The sequence below is a fragment of the Epinephelus fuscoguttatus genome, linkage group LG7 (assembly GCF_011397635.1).
Source record: "Epinephelus fuscoguttatus linkage group LG7, E.fuscoguttatus.final_Chr_v1".
Taxonomy (NCBI): Eukaryota; Metazoa; Chordata; class Actinopteri; order Perciformes; family Serranidae; genus Epinephelus; species Epinephelus fuscoguttatus.
The window spans coordinates 10497876-10515704 of record NC_064758.1 but is presented as its reverse complement, the minus strand read 5'-3'; the positions used below and the strand labels follow the sequence as shown (position 1 = coordinate 10515704).

The 17829-nt window shown below is 40.0% G+C and overlaps 1 protein-coding gene across 9 annotated transcripts in view; it reads right to left on the bottom strand.

Annotated features, from left to right (window-relative positions):
* Positions 1 to 13317: 13317 nt before the first annotated feature.
* LOC125892247 (potassium voltage-gated channel subfamily KQT member 2-like) overlaps positions 13318 to 17829 on the bottom strand; it is a 38093-nt gene continuing 33581 nt past the window's right edge. For 8 of the 9 annotated variants that reach the window (XM_049582137.1, XM_049582139.1, XM_049582138.1 and 5 more), the window contains 3 exons: positions 17537 to 17668; positions 15927 to 16020; positions 13318 to 15135 (listed from right to left, as the gene is read on the bottom strand). In XM_049582137.1, the coding sequence (XP_049438094.1) occupies positions 14281 to 15135; positions 15927 to 16020; positions 17537 to 17668 (1081 nt within the window). In that variant the 3' untranslated portion in view covers positions 13318 to 14280. Of the gene's footprint in view, positions 15136 to 15926; positions 16021 to 16841; positions 17084 to 17536; positions 17669 to 17829 lie in introns of those variants that run through there. The other variant, XM_049582146.1, reaches the window with a different exon arrangement.

Genomic DNA, 17829 nt, shown 5'->3' with positions numbered 1-17829 from the left:
ACCATTTACTTCCATTTCAGCAGGCAGCTCTGTCCCACCGATCTCAGAACAGCACGCACTGACAATTAAAGGTAATGTACCTACTCATATGACTATAGGGATTACAGCAATAGGCGAATTTGCCAAAATGTTGAACTATTCCTTTAATTACAGTAATTCGTTACTTCCATCCCTGGTGATATGTTATATGTGTGTTATTTTTACAGCCCCACTTGGCCAAAAACATTAACCACTGCAGGCTTAAACATGCTTTCCACTTTTTTGATCTCTAACTGGTATGTCACACTTAAGGTATAGACAAATGCAGACACTTAAAGAGAATGTAGAATCAAAGAAACTTCCAGCAACATGAAGGCAGCCCAAAGCAGCAAACTAATCCAACAGGAAAAAGTCAGGAAGGCAGGTCACAGACAGGCAGTTAAAAGACAGTAGAGGGAACCGTGGAGCTAATGAGGTGAAAAGGCACAAGTGTGCTGGGTGGAGCAGGATCAGGTGACAAATGGAGGGAAAGTCTGAGGGCACCTGGTGGACAAGTGGGGGATGACGAGATCTGGACTCTTTCATAATGGAGAAAGACAACGTGGTGTATAAGTTGTAAATTATAGCACGACCATTACAAAGATGTCTGTGTTTTGGTTCATCTGTATGAAGCAGTGTGTGTTAAGACTCTCTCTGTTTGTTGAAGGGTGACAGCTAAAAGCTTTCTGACTGACGCATTCAGTTTAACATATTCCAACGTTTTCTCTTTATTTTTCTTTGTTTTGTATTGTTAATATTATGTAATGTGCTTTTTTATGCCACTGTGCTGGCAAATGCTGTGGCCAGAGTCATTATGTTTTTGGGTTGTCCGTCTGTCCATCCCATCCTTGTTAACGCGATATCTCAAGAACACCTCAAGGGAAGTTCTTCAAATTTGGCACAAATGTTCACTTGGAGTCAGCAATGAACTGATTACTTTTTAGTGGTCATTGTGATCCCAAGGTCATTCTTGTGAATATCTCAAGAATGCTGTGAGGGAATTTCTTTAAATTTGGCACACTTGAGGACGATCTGATTAGTTCTTGGTGATCAGAGGTCAAAGGTCAAGGTCATTGTGACCTTGCATCCATCTCATTCTTGTGAACATGATATTTCAAGAACACCTTGAGGGAATTTCTTAAAATTTGGCACAAATATTCACTTGGACTCAACAAATGAACTGATTGGATTTCAGTGGTCAAAGGTCAAGGTCAATATGACCTTCCATCTGTCTCATTTCATGAACACGATATCTCAAGAACAACTTAAGGTAATTTCTTCAAATTTAACACAAATGTCCACTTGGACTGAAGAATAAACTGATTAGAATTTTGTGGTTAAAGGTCAAAGGTTAAGGTCAGTGTCGCCTCACAAAATATGTTTTTGGCCATAATTCAAGAGTTCATAGGCTAATTTTAACACAACTTCACACAAATGTCTTTTAGGATAAAATAATGAAACAAAACAATACCCAAAAGATCAAAGGTAAACTTCACTGTGACATCATAACGTTCCGCATGAAATAAAAAAAATTTGGCCATTACTCAGGAACAGAAGGGGAGACATTTGGTCAGATACTGAATTGGTGACACTAATCTTGGGTGCCCTCCTTGAAACTAGAGAAATTTAAAGTCAGTAGATTATTTTTTTCTTTAAATCAACAAGAATGAGAGCTGAGGTTAATTACTGCTAAGTCCTCCTTTTGAAATGGAAGTTGTAACAATTTAGCATTTGCATCATGTGGAGTGCAGCATATCCTGAAAGGACACTTTTCAAATCAAGCACTAAACTAAGATGTTAAACATTATATCTGCAAACGCATTAGCATTGTCACTTTAAATGTTATGATGTTATGTATTTCAGGTACTGTCTTGTAATCTTACCACCATATTGTTTGCTGTTGATGTGATTCTTAAGGTCCTTTTTAAATTTCTGTGACGTGTACACGGTGCCATGATATACATTACCATAATTCAAAATATCTTTATCATATTTAAGTAACAATGATCGCTGATTATTTTCTCTAAATGTACTAACATACAAGCACAGTTCCATACTTTCTGGTCTAATTACTAAAATATCAAGGTTGTTAGTCAAGTCAAGTTATGTAAATTAATGAAATTTCCATATTCTTCCACCCATATGATAAATGAAAGATGAGACTTGCTTCTGGCAAAAGCCTTGAGGGAATTAAGATCAATCCCATTCAGTAATTGTCTAATGATTAATGACAACATGTGTGCTTTCGATTAGGTTTAGTCCAAGTTATCATTCTCCTACAGGGAACAATATCTGTATTCGCTATGTTGTTGTTGTTGTTGTTGTTGTTGTTGTTTTGTTAACCCAGAACTGTTATATTGCTTGTAGAGCAATGAGTTTTTAGACTATAAAATATATAATTTACTGGTGAAGTGGGTGCTTGGTGTTGAACAGTTATTGCACAGGGATCATTCCTAATACTTGTTTCGGTCATCAGTGTTCTGTAGTATGTCCACATTGTGATGGTCTTTATTACTTGCCCGTTTCTTGCCTCTGGAGGTGTTTAAGTCTTGGATGAAGGGCAGGCTGGCACCAGTAATCATTTCTGCAGTTCTGACTATCAGTTGTAGTCTGTTCCTGTGTTGTCTGGTAGCTGATCCAAACCACACAGTGATGGATGTGCAGAGAACTGTAGTGGAACTGTATCAGCTGCTCCTGAGGCAGGTTGAACTTTCTGACCTGAAGCAGAAGGTACATCCTCTGCTGGGAGTTTTTCCTGATGGTATCGATGTTGGAAGTCCACTTGAAGTACTGAGCGATGGTGGAGATGGTCCAACATGCATTGAGGAGGTTTGTAGCTGAGTGTGAAGCAGTTGGGATGAGAGTCAGTACCTCCAGATCTGAGGCCATGGTTCTCAGTCAGAAAATTGTAGAGTAAACCCTCTGTGTTGGGAGCAAGAAGTTCAAGTATGTTGTAATCTTGTTCATAAGTCAGGGTAAAATGGAGCATGGGATGGACAGGTAGTTTGGTGCAGCACAGGCAGACAATGGATGGATGGATGGATGGATGGATGGATGGATGGGTTGTTTCCACAGCAGACACAGTGTTGCTCAGTATGGTGATGACTGGTAGTGTTGGAGGACTCATCCTGAATTCCACTGTCATCTTCACAGTTTTTAGAGCATTCAGCTCCAGGTTGTTCTGACCACACCAGAGGGCCAGCTGTTCAACACCCTGTCTATATGCAAACTTGCCACTATCCCGCATGGTGCCAATGACCGTTGTGTCATCTGCAAATTTCAGGAGTGTAACAGTAAATTAAATCACTCTCTATAAATCCCTCTTTTTTTCTATTACATGTCTGTCCTTTTGCACATTTGTATTTTTTCCATTAGGTCACCACGATGAAAATCATTCAGTTATGAAGCAGTAAAGCAATACAGATCGTCCTTGTCATTTTGCAAAGTCTTTATCTGAGATGCAGCCGATGTGTAACGAACCTTAATTGTGATATATGTTCAGCAATACCATTTATACAGACGTTAATCCCTACTCCAGTCATCATTGTGGGCCCACATGTCTTTTTGTGTGTGTGTGTGTGTGTGTGTGTGTGTGTGTGTGTGTGTGTGTGTGTGTGTGTGTGTGTGGCTGTGTGTTTGTTATAGAGAGACAAAGGAAGGTCACCTGTGTCTGCCCTTGGTGGACATTGATGGCGTTTCGCTGATGTTAACGAACACTATACATAAATAAAGTGTTTACATGGAGACCTATACACAAACACAGCTGGCGCCAAGGACACAGAGTCATTTCTGTGTCTCAGCTGTAAATGTAGAAAGTCATCTCTGGCAAATTAAAGCTTTACAGCTGATCTGAGCCCATTTAAAGAAACAGTATGAAAGTTAATTTATTTATGCATTTGATGTACAATCACTTTGAAGTGCATCAAGGTCATTTTTTCCATATGAAAAGCTGGAAAGAAAAGGCTGAAGAGTACTTCAAGTGTATGATGAGGCTAGTGGATAGGCAGTTTTATTATCGCTGTCCTATCAATGCACTCAGCGATGAAACATGTCAGCACACATACCATTACCAAAATGCACACAGTCCATCTGTTTTTGGCCTCTGTCTTGACAGTTCTCTCGTAAGAGCCGGATCACTAATGGTTTCATTGATTGTTGGGTCTTATCGTTCATCACAGAAGGGTCAATGTCCTACCTCTATCTAATGACACCGTTTAAACATAAATCTCTCATCTTTGAATAAATGTCTTGTGTAGATGGGCTCCAACAAACTGATTTGCATTATCACAGTGCTCATGCAAAAAAATTAGGAAACATTTAAATTGTACTATTTAATTTTTGGTTCATCTTTTTACACAGCAAAACACTGTTTACAACCTTGGCCAATTGTTGTCCATTCTGGTTACGCAATGATATATTCACATACTCATTGCTGTATAGATTTCAAATGCTTGTCTCTGCTGGTTGTTTGTCCTCTGCTCTGTGCTCTGGGTGGTCAAGACATCTGCAATTCCCGAGGTGCTGCAGAGAGTAAATAAGCCCTAGGTGCTGTGTCGCCATCATCTGACTTTTATTAATGAGCCAATCAATTCCTATTTGTATCACCCTTTCAACTAAAACCCTGGCCTCACAACACTTAACAAATTGGCTAACTCTGGGCTGAGCATGTGGCATGGAAACGCTCCCTCGCTGTTTCACTGACATTATCCAATTATTGTTAAATAGGTTGTTAAATAAAATCCATCAGGTGATAGCAATGAATAAATCAAGCTCTTGCTGACGTAAACAAACTAGTAGACAGTTGCAGTGGCTTAATTTACAACTTGGTTAAAAACAAGAAAGAGAAAAAAGACAAAAAAAAAAACCCCGCTGTGTAACACGTAAATGAAAACAGAACACACTGATTCACAAATCATTTTTGACCTGTAGTCAATTGAATACATTATAAGGACAAGGTATTTAAAATTCAACCTGGTAAAGTTGATTTTTGCAAATATACATTTATTCTGAATTTGATGCCTGCATCATGTTTCAAAAAAACTGAGACCAGGTCATGTTTAACACTGTGTGACATTACCTTTTCTTTTTAATAAAATTCAGTAAGCATTTGAGGACAATAATTGTTGAAATTTTGAAAGTGAAATTCTTCCCATTCTTGCTTTATATATGACTTCAGCTGCTCAACAGTTTGAGGCCTCCACTGTCGAATTTTACGCTTCATTATGTGCCACCTTTCTTTCTTTCTTTTTTTTTTAAATTGTGCAATAAAGTGATTTAAGAACAAGAAAAGACAGGTACAAGGACAAGGACAAATCAACAGCCAAAAGAACAAGACAAACAATAAAAACAAAGGGTGGAAAAACTAATTACAAAACACAAAAAGGAATAGAGTGCAATCACAAACTAGTAGATATGCAGTCCAGCAAAACAAACAAAACCAAGCAATAAACACACATTTTTAATGAGAGTCAGGTCTGGACTGCAACAACACCAATCTAGTACCTGCACTCTTTTACTATGAAGCCTAGCTGTTGTAACATATGCAGAATGTGGCTTGGTATTGTCTTGTTGGATTAAGCAGGGAGGTTGTCTGTATGGCAGCATATGTTGCTCCAAAACCTGTATGTACCTTTCAGCATTCTTGGTGCCCTTACAGATGTGCAAGTTAATCCATTATGCCATGAGTACTAACACTCCCTCATACCATCACAAGCCCCTTTTACACTGCCAGATTTTCCGCAGATGTTGGGCTGTTTAGACAGACAAACGGGATTGTCAAGTTGATCCGAGGTGCCCAATCTTCCGCCTCGTAGGGTAGTCATATTGGTGGAACCCTTTTATTTTAAAATGACCAAGGCGCCCTTCCGCAACGGGAGGGGCTGTTGAAGACTTGTGGGAGGAGCTGTTGATGACGTCGCACGTGCGACCCACTGGTTTTGTATAAACAGGAAACAGCTGATAACAGGAATTAGTAGCAGCTAGTAGCAAGAGGGAAACACAAACCTGACAGACACTGTAAAGATGAGCAAATGGGGAGAAAAGGAATTGCGCGCCCTCCTTGCCCTCGCAAATGAAGAGGACATTAACCATCAGATGATGGGGATGGTGAAGGACGGGCCGACTTACGAGAGAATTGCCGAAGGACTGATCAGCCGCAGCTTCCCTCCCATGTCACTGTTTACGTCACACGCTGAGCTACATGTTTTGTTACTTACTCACGCCCCCCCATTGCCCCGAAAATCATAAACAAAAGTAGGCTGGGCTTTCCTGCAAATTTGCACAATTCCTATCTAAAAAGGGCTACAGACAATCTTAATGATCCTTTTCTATTTTTTTTTTTTTTTTTTTTTTTACTCGGAGGACACGACACCCATGGTTCCAGTTAAAAATGTGGACTCATTAGACCTCAGTCCTCTTTAGCACTTTGTGTCAGTTGATATCATATGAGCTCGGACCCAGAGTAGCCGGCTTGTCCTTGTGCTTGTGCTTGTGCTTTGCATGGTAAAGTCTGAACTTGTATTTGTAGATACAGTGACAGACTGTTTTAACCAACAAAGGTTTTCCAAAATGTTTCAGAGCCCATGTAGCAATATCCTTTATACAATCATGTCAGTTTTTAATGCAGTGCTGCCTAGGGGGTCAAAGGTCACAGCAATTCAATATTGGTTTTAAGCCTCACCCCTTCCATTCGGAGATTTCTCCTGAATATCTTTAATGCTATTTTGGATTGTAGATGGTGAAATCATCAAAAGATGGTGCTTGCCTGTTATGTGGTGTGGAGCAGATGGATCATAAATGCAGGAAATGGCTGTCAACAGGAGCACAAAAAGATCACTCTTTATTCCGGAAACAGCAAGTGAACATTACACAACCAAATCAAGGATGCAACAAAGACTGAACTGGAAACAAGGACTGTGTCACCACTCACTATATAGACCACTACATAGTGAGTTTGCAATTTTGTAGTGCTGTCCGAATGTATAGAGGCAATTATGACACCCTATGTAGTGGACTCAAAGTATCCCACAATGACTTTATAATGACATGTTGAAGTTTGTTTTAACAGTTTCTTAGCCATGTAATAAGCTGTCCATTTAATGTGTAGTCATCAGTCCCTAAAGAGATAATAATAAATCTGCGGTTGATCTTCTTTAGTACTCAACAGTTACTGTACAGATTAGAGCTACTAATGCTAGCTAATGTTAGCAAGCTGAGTAGCTACTAGCTCTGATTTGTGCTGTAATGGTGCAATGTATGACGTTACACATTAAAGCAGCTGTGTGGAACTTTTTACCATTTATAAAACTGTCCCTAGTTCGTATCACCCCCCCCCCCCCCTTTTGTTTACGAACACTGGTAGATAAATATCTTGCCATCAGGTGGTCTTTGGCTGCTCCTGACTACCGTCATAAAAACAAGAGAGGAAGAAATCTGAGTATCTCATTGGTCGAAGGACCAAACTCAACAGGTGATATCAACATCCGTGATCAACAACATAGACGCATTTATTTTTATCACAAAACTAATAATAATCATGGTAGATTTACTGAACAGAGTTCCAGAATACACGCTGCACTTAACAGCTTATTTATCTTTATTTCGGCCATGATAATTATTCTTTTCTTACCAGATGGTCTTTGGCTGCTCGAAGAAATCTGCACTGACTGAAACACTGCATTTAACGGCTGGATTAAAAAAACCTTCTGTAAAGGATATAATTGCCCAGTTTGCCCACCATAGATCACCCAAAGGGTACGTTTCTGATTGTAATTTCTCCCCATTATGTTCCGTTGTGTGTGTGTGTGTTTAGAGATGTTAAAACAACATATTAAAGCAACTGCTATGTTTCCTGCCTTTTTTGGATAAGCAGGGAACATAGAGCCTTTTTTGTGTAAGCGGGGAACATAGAACCTTTTTTGCAGGGTTAAATGGGGAACATAGAACCCGGGGAACAGGGATGACCCCGTGTAAACCTTGGTCGGGCATTCACCAAGTGGAGAGAGCTGAGAGAGTTTTAAAACTGATCCCGAGTTGACCCTTTCCCTAATCGACAGGTATGTAATTTTTGTTTTTATTTAGAGAATATACCATTAACTTGTTAGACGTTGTTGCACTTCAATATATGACGACATGGAAGTTATAAGCAAGTTAAATGTAACGTTAGCTGACGTAAACTTTTGTCTAGTAACGTTACAACAAACGCCACAAAATTATCTGTGACTGTGACCATGAACACAAATATATCCTCCTGGGTCCTGACAATTCATTTTTGTCCTCTGTGGAGGACATTGGTCTAACTAGTGTAACTCAAGTATTCTTTATGCTATCCATTTGGGTCAAATTGTGTTCTGAAGAAGGCATCCAGGGCTTTCTAATGATGTAGACATTATGTGGGTGGGGTTAACAGGGCAAACACACACCCTTTTGAAAATGGCTGCCATTACGTTTTTCTCGTTTTTTGCTGCCAGAGTGGTAATTGATCATTTTCTGGCAAAAGTTATGATTATTTTGTTAATATTTAATTAGTTTCCTGAATATAAGGGTCTTAACTTTAATTTAGAAAGATTTCAGAAATCCAGAGTAATTTTAACCTTTTCAAAATACACCTTTTATTCATTGTCCTCTGTAGAGGACATCAGGACTTAGTACCCCCTGTCTTTTAACCAGTTTCCATGATTCAGCAGGCAGAAGGCCATTAAGGGGAATGACGTTTTTTTCCTCATAATTTGTAATACATTTTAAAGGTTAGTCAGTGTGAAAGCAGAAATTTGGCTTGGAGTGAGACTCTGAAGTAATGTGTATGCAAGAATTTGGAGGTTTAATGGAAAATAAGAACACCTTAGGTGAACGTACATTCCCATGCATCTATGGTAGAATACTACCTAAGAGGAGGATTTCGGGAAACTTCTTGCTCTATTTCCTTTAAACAATGACAGTTCTTGCTGAGAGTGTATTCACACATACAATAGTATCTATAAAGCTTCACTCCACTGTTCTTTACCCTTCCTAGGCCACCACACACAATAAAGTTTACCTGGTCTTTGGGGTCTGTCAGACAGGGGTCATGGGTCAAACTATGGCACTCCCCATCACTTCTTATTGCCTGGGTGAGTGTTAAATGACTACATAGCAAGCATTACACCTTATCACATCATAGATAGTGAGGGGTGAGTGCAGTTGAACCACTAGGCCCTTAAACCCAGTGGTACAGGGTACCAATCCTGCACCCTGACTGCAACGTCAGGCCCATTGGTATAGCTATTAAGAATACACTCTACCTTGCTACAGCTATCTATCATGTTGTGTTAAGCATTGAAGACAGCCACATAATTCCAGGGAAGTAAAAGTCCTTTGTAGCTCATATATTTAGAGATAAAGCATAAAGTACCCCATAGTCCCACTGTAACTCAATTGAAACTCATTGACTAACTCTGGAAATTTAAGACCCGACTAAGTCCTGATGTCCTCTACAGAGGACATGTGATTAAAAAATAAATAAATAAATAATATTTTTGAATTTTTTTTTTGATGCAAAATGTTTCTTTCAAGTCTAATACTTAAATTACATAAAAAAAATCTTGATATCAAAACTTTTTTTTCTTCTGGGTCCCAGGAGGAGCAGGCAGTTGTCTTCAGTTTATAAGAAATTCAGAGCTACACCAGAACATTTATGTTTTCCTCTCGCTCTCCAAAACAAATGCATGCGGTAATTGTCGGTTGCAGTCGAGATTGTACAATGCGGCCAAAGGCTGCAGTCAGAATTTTACGACACCAGGCTGTGGGTGTCATACCGCTTCGACCAAAAGGGGCGCTATAATCAACGAAAACGGAAAGTTCCGCACAGCTGCTTTAAAATCACAAATTATTACATGACTGACGGGTAAGACACAACAAAAGTTAAACAAGAAATTACTTGAAGTAGTAGTAGTGTTTGAAGTAGTTGTTTGCAAATGTAATGTTAATGGCCTGTGTTTAATATAAGCAGAGCAACACATCTTACAACACAACAAACTATATGGTCATGAAACTATATGGTCAAATCTATGTGGACACACCACATGCATTTGTGTACATTTAGTCTAGGGCTGTTTTTCATAGTTTGGCCCCTTAGCTCTAGGTAATGTTTATGTTGCATGTTACAATTGATCAATAAAGTGTTTCCAGCTTTGTCGCACCATTTTGGGCATGGCCCCTTTGAAAGCGAGGTCTGAAAATAAATGTTTTTCTAAATTTGGTGTATAAGAATTTGATCGACCTGCAGAGCCCTGAACTCAACCCCATCCAGCACCTTTGGGATGAACTGGAACACAGACTGTGAGCCGGGCCTTAATGCCCATTGGCAGTTTGTGACTTCACTAATGCTCTTGTGGCAGAATTGGAACAAATCCCTGCAGTCAGGCTCCGCAATCCCATAGACAGCTTTTCCAGGCACCACTTTCTCATAAGTCATATATGAAGGGGTTAGACACAGTAACTAATGATGTTATTAATGGTTAATGAATTCGTTATTACAGCTAAGGTACCCAGTTTCATTTTGGTGTCACTGGGCAAAAATCCCACAATAACCTTTAAACATATTGTATTTCAAGTGGTCTGAGAGAGCACTAGACTTCTGCACATCTGCTTGGCTCTGTTTTAAGGCTTTAAAAAGTCTAACCTGTGACAGGAGAGTTTGACCAATCACAGGCCATTTTCACAGAGAACATCTGTCAATCATGTCACTCACTGCTTGTGAACTGTGGCCAAACTGTCAAACTAGGTAGTGCTCATCAAAAACAAGTCAAGATTATGTGACTGCGTTGAGAAAGTTTGTGACCCGGCTACCATACTGAAAAAAGTCAAGCACTGCCCACTTACCGCAGCAAACTTTCTTAATTCAAACTTAACAGTATGCTAAAATATGTTTCTGAAAGCATCTGAGGCAAGAAATAAGCAATGCAGTAACAGAGGCTTGATTTATATTTGATCAGCGCTGCGTAGTTTGACAGTTTGACTGCTGTTCATGAGCAGTGATTGACATGATTGACGGCTGTGTGAGAGACTCCTCGGCTCTGACTGGTTGTTTTTGTGATTCTTGCAAAGACCATTAGGAGTACTGCAAAGAGACAGAGGAGCGTGTTTTTTTTATTTACAGATTATCTTGTCTCATGCACTACTGTTATGATATAGTGACGGTTGTTCAAAAAAAAGCCACCATAGCTAATAAGAACAATGTTTGGGTTGCCCTAAGGGTTACAATGAATGCCCCCAGCTGGTGCTTATCCTTTCTATTTGGTAATATAGTAAATAATAGTGCAAATATAATATTTATAAAAGTTACAAATTAAAACCTTCATACTTTATAATAAAGCAAAAACGTCTGTAGTTAAACATATGAATCAGATGAAGAGATTTTGTTGCAGATCTTTATTCTATCTCAGCTCCCATCACAAATGTTTTAACAAAGACTCTCCACTCAACTGCAGCTCTTGATTGCCATCTACTGATACGTGCCCACTGTTACACCACACAGCTGATTCGCTTCTCACAGTCTTGTTTGAACACGACACAGTATTGCTTCATTGACACAACATACAGCAAAAACAGGAGACCAAAGAGGTGATTTTCAGTGATGTACAAAGTTTTATTATTGAAGAAGAAGAAGGTGCAGTTACATGATGGTGTCAAACAAAGAGCTACTGTGTCATGTAAAACCCTACAGGTCCTCTCTTTGGGTTGTAGAAAACATGCCAGCAGGTTTGTTTCTTCTTTTCTGAAAAAATATGGATCGTGCATCTTGTGTGAAGAGTCTCTACTAAATGATAGTTTCAGTGTCAATGCTAAAATGTTCAATTTGCTATGACTCAGGTTAGTTTTAATAAGACCTGTTCATGCTTCAGATGTCCCTATGAATCCCATGGTTTTAGCATGATCAGTGGCTAAGACTGTAACACAGCAACTGCTCTCAGGCCACTGAACTTCCTATACAACACTTTAAAATGCACTTGCACTATGTTTATGAAATGTTCAGAATGAAAGTGTTGATTTGCTCACTTACAAAACAATGGTTTTTGGTGAAAAATAAGGCCATGTTAATATTGGTAAAGGATGGTTCTTGATTGCCTTGCTTGCTTTTTATTGCATTTCCTCATTTAGTGCAGAACTGACAGCAGCAGAGTCTAAATGACTGACCTATGCAATGCAGGCTGAACACCATCTTCTCTAAGTATCTAGTCTCCCATGTGATTTATTGAGTCCATCTTTAACATTGCTTGCTGTGTGATAACAATAAAAAACATATGAGCTAATGTCCATTTGAGCCCATATTGTTTCCATATGTGGCATTAAACATCTGCCTTTGTATTGAACGCGTACATAATTTGTGGACATATTTGCCCAGAAAAGAAGAGCCATTGAAATTAGCAAGCTCAGGCTGCATTTACATGATTGGAACTCAAGCAAAAGCCCCATAAAAAATGAACACATTGTAGCTTGAAACCAGTCATGCATGCACATTTTCATGTTTTATTCACCCTTTTGTTTGTCTGTATAGAAGAGAAATGCTCGTGGAACTTTTCAGCTGACTTTCTGCCACTGTCGTCTGGTTTTGTAGCCTGCTTAACACAGTCTATAAATCAACCATTTAACATGCCATGCAGCAGGTTCACTGGTTTATTGGTGGGGAAGTATCTGCAACACTTTTGAGGGGAGTTCTTCTGTAGTATTCAGTAAACACCAGGCTGAATTAATGATGCTGAAAAGCAAGCACATTTTCTTTTTTTACTCTGCAAGAATCTAATTGATTATCATAGCTAAGGTTTTGGCATCATAACACCTCAAGTCATTCAAAGGTATAGAAGTTATCAAGACACTATACTAACCATGTGATAGGACTGAAACAATCTTGCATTACTAACTCCCACTAGGTTTTGAAAGTTAAAGTGGTCAGTGGAACAGAAAAAGTGCTGAAATGCACTGGCTATTCATAAAAGAAATCAAGGTGATTTTCTCTTGTATGTGTCATACAAATCAATGTCAAGTATAAGTTCCAATGCAAAATGAAGTGTCATAAATCACACTATCACACATTTATACTCTCATGTACCTTTCGTCATTAATAAATACAACAAAAATCCCAGGTTAAAGGGACAGTAAATCCATATTTACCCATAGTGCTATTTATCAGATTGTTTTGGTGCAAGTTGCCGAGTGTTGGAGATATCGGCCTTAGAGATGTCTTCTCTCCAATATAGTGTAACTAGATGGAACTTGGCTTCTGGTGCTCAAAGAAACAAACATAAATAAATAAATAAATAAATAAATAAATAAATAAAATTGAAAAACTCAACAGCAATGTCTCTTTCCAGAAATCAGGACCCGGTTACTCAAGATAATCCACAGACCTTGTTGTGAGCAGTTTCATGTAGGAATTATTTTCTTTCAAACTACACCCACCAAATGTATCACCATGCAGAAGGAAGCATGCATCTACTGCTAACTCACGTAGCATCACTGAGCTAGCTAACGTTACAGCTCAGCTGAGGAGGATGCCATTAATGTTTACATCTCACACTGCCACGACCACGAGCCTCTCGTCCATGAGTAGATGCACACTTCCTTCTTGGTGGTGATATGGTTAGGCAGGTGTAGTTCTGCAAACAGGAAATAGTTCCTACATGAAAGGTCTGTGGATTATTTTCAGTAACCACATCATGACCTCTGGAAAAGGCATTGGTTTTTTCATTTTTTTTCTTTTTTTTACTTTCTTTTTTTTTCATTGGGGCTTAGAGCACCACAAGCCAAGTACCATCTAGTTCCATTATATTCAAGAGAAGGCAGACATCAGTACGGCCGAAATCTCCAACACTCAAGACTGATAAATAGCACTATGGGTAAGAGAAAAAATATGTATTTTTATTTATTTATTTATTTATTATTTTGGCGTATACTGTCTCTTCAAAGAAATGCCCCTAAACATCTATATTTCTGTTTAAACAAGATCTTAGTGGATGCAATGCAACTGGTATTAAGCACTGCTTGTAAAGTGTTACATCACAAACAAAAAGTAACACCCCTTTGTTTTCATTAGGACATTTTCCATCTTCACTAATAAACTGCTAATCATAACCATTCACTTAACCTAAAATAGTCTGTAATAACATCATCAGCAGCAACAGTCAGTCAGTTGGCTACAAGGTCTCATGATAGGTCTCCTGATGCCAATTGAAGCACCGATCTCTTTCACCACGAGCCTCTCTGACAGGCGGAGCAGTCCCTCCAGGCCTACTTCAGTCCTGGCCATGCCCTGTCTCCCGATGCAACCTCTCCAGAGAAGGACAGAGGAGAGGGAGCGTAGAGGTCAGAGTCTGTGTCTGATTCTCCCTCTGCTATGAAGGGTCTGACCCTAGCACAGAGGGAATGTCCAGCTGCGGCCTCAGTCCCTGCTCCAGCAACCCCTCCTGAGCCTGTAAAGAAAGAAGGCCCAAAGAAGTCCTCCTTGGCCTGGGAGATGCTGAAGCCGCTAAAGGAGCGCTCCAGCTCCTCGTGGTCAACAGACGGGATGGATAGAGACGTGTCGCTCTCTACGGCAGTGGCATCCTGCTGACACCTCTGCCTCCTGTGGCGCCTCCTGCTATGAGAGCTATCTCTGCCACTGCCACCCTGGCCAGAGGAGGATCGGTCGTGAACTGGAGCAGGTGGAGGCGGAAGGCGGAACAGGGTGGGCGAATGATCGCCGTTGCCACCGACCGGTGAAGGTGTGTTGGCCACACTGCTGTTCCAGGCAGGCTGGCTGAGTGGGTGCTGCAGCTGGTGCTGCCAGGAGGTAGAGGGACGACTGTGACTTCCAGAAGGAGTACCCACTGATCTCGCCACAGAGCGACCCAGTAAAGGATCTTTTTTTTCTAAAGACCCATCAGAGCACGGGACATCTGCAGCTGAGCATGTCTGAATCTCCTTTTCCTCCTTCACCTCTTCTTTACCCTCCTTCTCCTGCTTGCTCTCCTCCGGGCTGTGGTAAGGCGGGGCGGGATACGGCTCTTTGGAGTTGAAAAAGGCCTCTGTTTCCGAACGAGGGATGCCCATACGCTGCACATACACATTGACCAGGAAATCAAGTTTCCTGTCCATACAGACCACCTGCAGAAAGAAAGAATAACACAGTGTTGAAAAGGTGTTCCATCCCCAGATTAGCCTGCAAGATTTAGTGGCATTAAATGGAGAGGGTGGCAGATTGGCTGAATTAGCCACAGAGGTCTAACCCTCTGGACCTGATAATTTAATCCAGTAAAATTCAATGAATAAAGCAGTTTCACGTTACAAATCAGTGTTTCTCCTATGTTGTTCAGTTTATCAGAGATGGGCCACTAGCCCAGCACTTGCTAATCTGTTCTCACCTTTTTTATCTGATAACTTAAGATCCAGATATTCAGCAGGTTTCTTTTTCCAGGAACTACATTATCAGCAGAAGTCTCTTCTTCTCAAAAACAAATGATTTAAACCGGTAAAAACACTGAATAACACAGGATCATGTTAAAAAAAAATTATGCTTTTCTGTACTGCTTGTTATGAAGGGGCTGCTAACTATGATGGCCAATGCAAAAACAACACAAATGGCCCTATCTAAAGTCAGAGTTTGGTTTGTCTGTTCTGGGCAACTGTAGAAACAACAGTGGGAGAGGACCCACTCCGTTTGTACATATAAACAGAATAAAAACACAACACACACAAGTTATTTTTTGTGATTGGTGATTTGGTGATTATGCGCTTATATTCCATTTCTGCCCAGATATTCCCTTGAATCCTACAGTGGACTATTGATCACCAGAAAGATGTAAACATGAATTACAAACAGTCCAGTGACTGGCTACAGCATTAACTGCATTAACTGTCTCGTGCTACTTTCACATAGCTGGAGGAAACATTCATACCTGCTTCTCCACTTTGACCAGACGTCCCATCATGCTCGGGTCATCTGCAACCTCCCCTTCAGCTTTAGGACCTTTACCAACTATCTGGTCAACTCTAGCATTTGAGAAAAGTAAAATCTAAGATTAACAAAACACTCTGCTCTGCCACATGTGATTAAACTTAAGAAGTTTATGATGACATAATGTAAACTACTGTTACATGGAAACTCGGTAAAGAAAGCATTAATGTTGGAGATACTCATCAAGCTAGAAATATGTTGTGGATGAATGAATGACGGCCTAACACTTGAGCATTTCATGAGAAACTATTGCTTTCAGGTGGATGATGTGGATGCATGCATTATGAGATTAGTCTTAAATGGGACAAGGTGTGAATAGTGGGGACATTTTGTCTTAGGGCCAAAATGCATCACTTGGCATGCTTCTGTTGTGCTTCATGCTTCATTTCCATTGCATCCTGCTGGGGGAGCTCTCCTTCTGTCTCTCCAATATGAGAGCAAGCATCTAGCACTGTCAAACCCCTGTTGAGTGAGGCCACATGACACGGCTCATTAACATTCAGTGAGAAAAGCAGCGGGATGTCTCGCTTTTTCTTCTTTTTTTGCCTTTTCCTGACAGCAGCTGATATAATGTGACATACGAGGCAAACATCCCTGAGACATGAGACAACATCCTCAAAATGTTAAACGCAAAGCAGTTTATCAAACCCTTTTCTTGATTCTATTTAACATAAAATGTTTAACATTGCTTTAACTCAGTCATCTAGCTTAATGAGACAGGTCAAGTGGCTTGAACTCAAAAGGGGTTCTGTCAATCAAAATAATGAGGTAGCATACGACTGCTTCAATATTTGGACTATAAGGAGCATAATGCTGGTAACACGGTCATTCTAAAGGTGCAGTCTATTAACCTAACCTAGGACCTTCAGTAGACTTCTTATGGCGAGGTGTTGATGGGGGAGGGGGCCCCACAATCATATCTATCCTGGCAAGGCACACAGAGACGATATGAGGGCAATGCAAAATGAAGCAACGTGGGAATCACATCAGCTATGGAGAACAAGTTTCAATATATTCCACACACACAAGACATACGGTATGTCTGGCTTGCTTCGTGGATGAGGAGTGCATGTATTTCACTGTTGGAATATATTTATTCTACATGTTAGACCTTAAGGGGATCAAAATGTGAGGAGCTCATAAGACAATGTGAATTATACATCAATGTTAAATCTAAAATGAATTTGTGACGCATTCAAAGCTGAGGGAGTGAATCATATTTGAATATACAAATGTTAAAGACATAAAACTGAGATCTGAATGCAACACATGTCGTTGGATAAATGAAACAGGCAAATCAATGACTTGTGTGTCATAACGTGTGTATCCGGCACAAACACATTATTGAATCACATCTCTGTTATCATACTAAATTAAAACAGATTATTGAACTCTGGAAATGCTTCCATGTGACCTCTATCCATCCTGACATTCACATTTAGGCTCACAGTGAAAGTGACAGTCAGACAGGTTATTGGCACTGAAACAACCTGGAAGTGAGTCTGGGTCAGATTAAAACTTTAATATACTGTATAGAGAACGTTCACTTGCCTGGACTGCAGGTTCTTAATGCGAGACAGCATGTCCAGGTGACCTGCAGAGTACTGCTCAATCACATCCATGACATCATAAGGCCGCAAGCTCTCTTTGAACCTCCGCTTTGACACCAGAAACTTCATGATGCTGAGAGAGGACACATTATGTTCTCATGAGAAACACAGAGACACAAGCAGGCCTTTTTTCTTTCAGTTGACAAAAGAAAATGTTGGCACTGTTACGCAAACTACGGATACATTACATTTGTACATTTCATACATATACTGACGTTTCTAAAGGGAGCACAA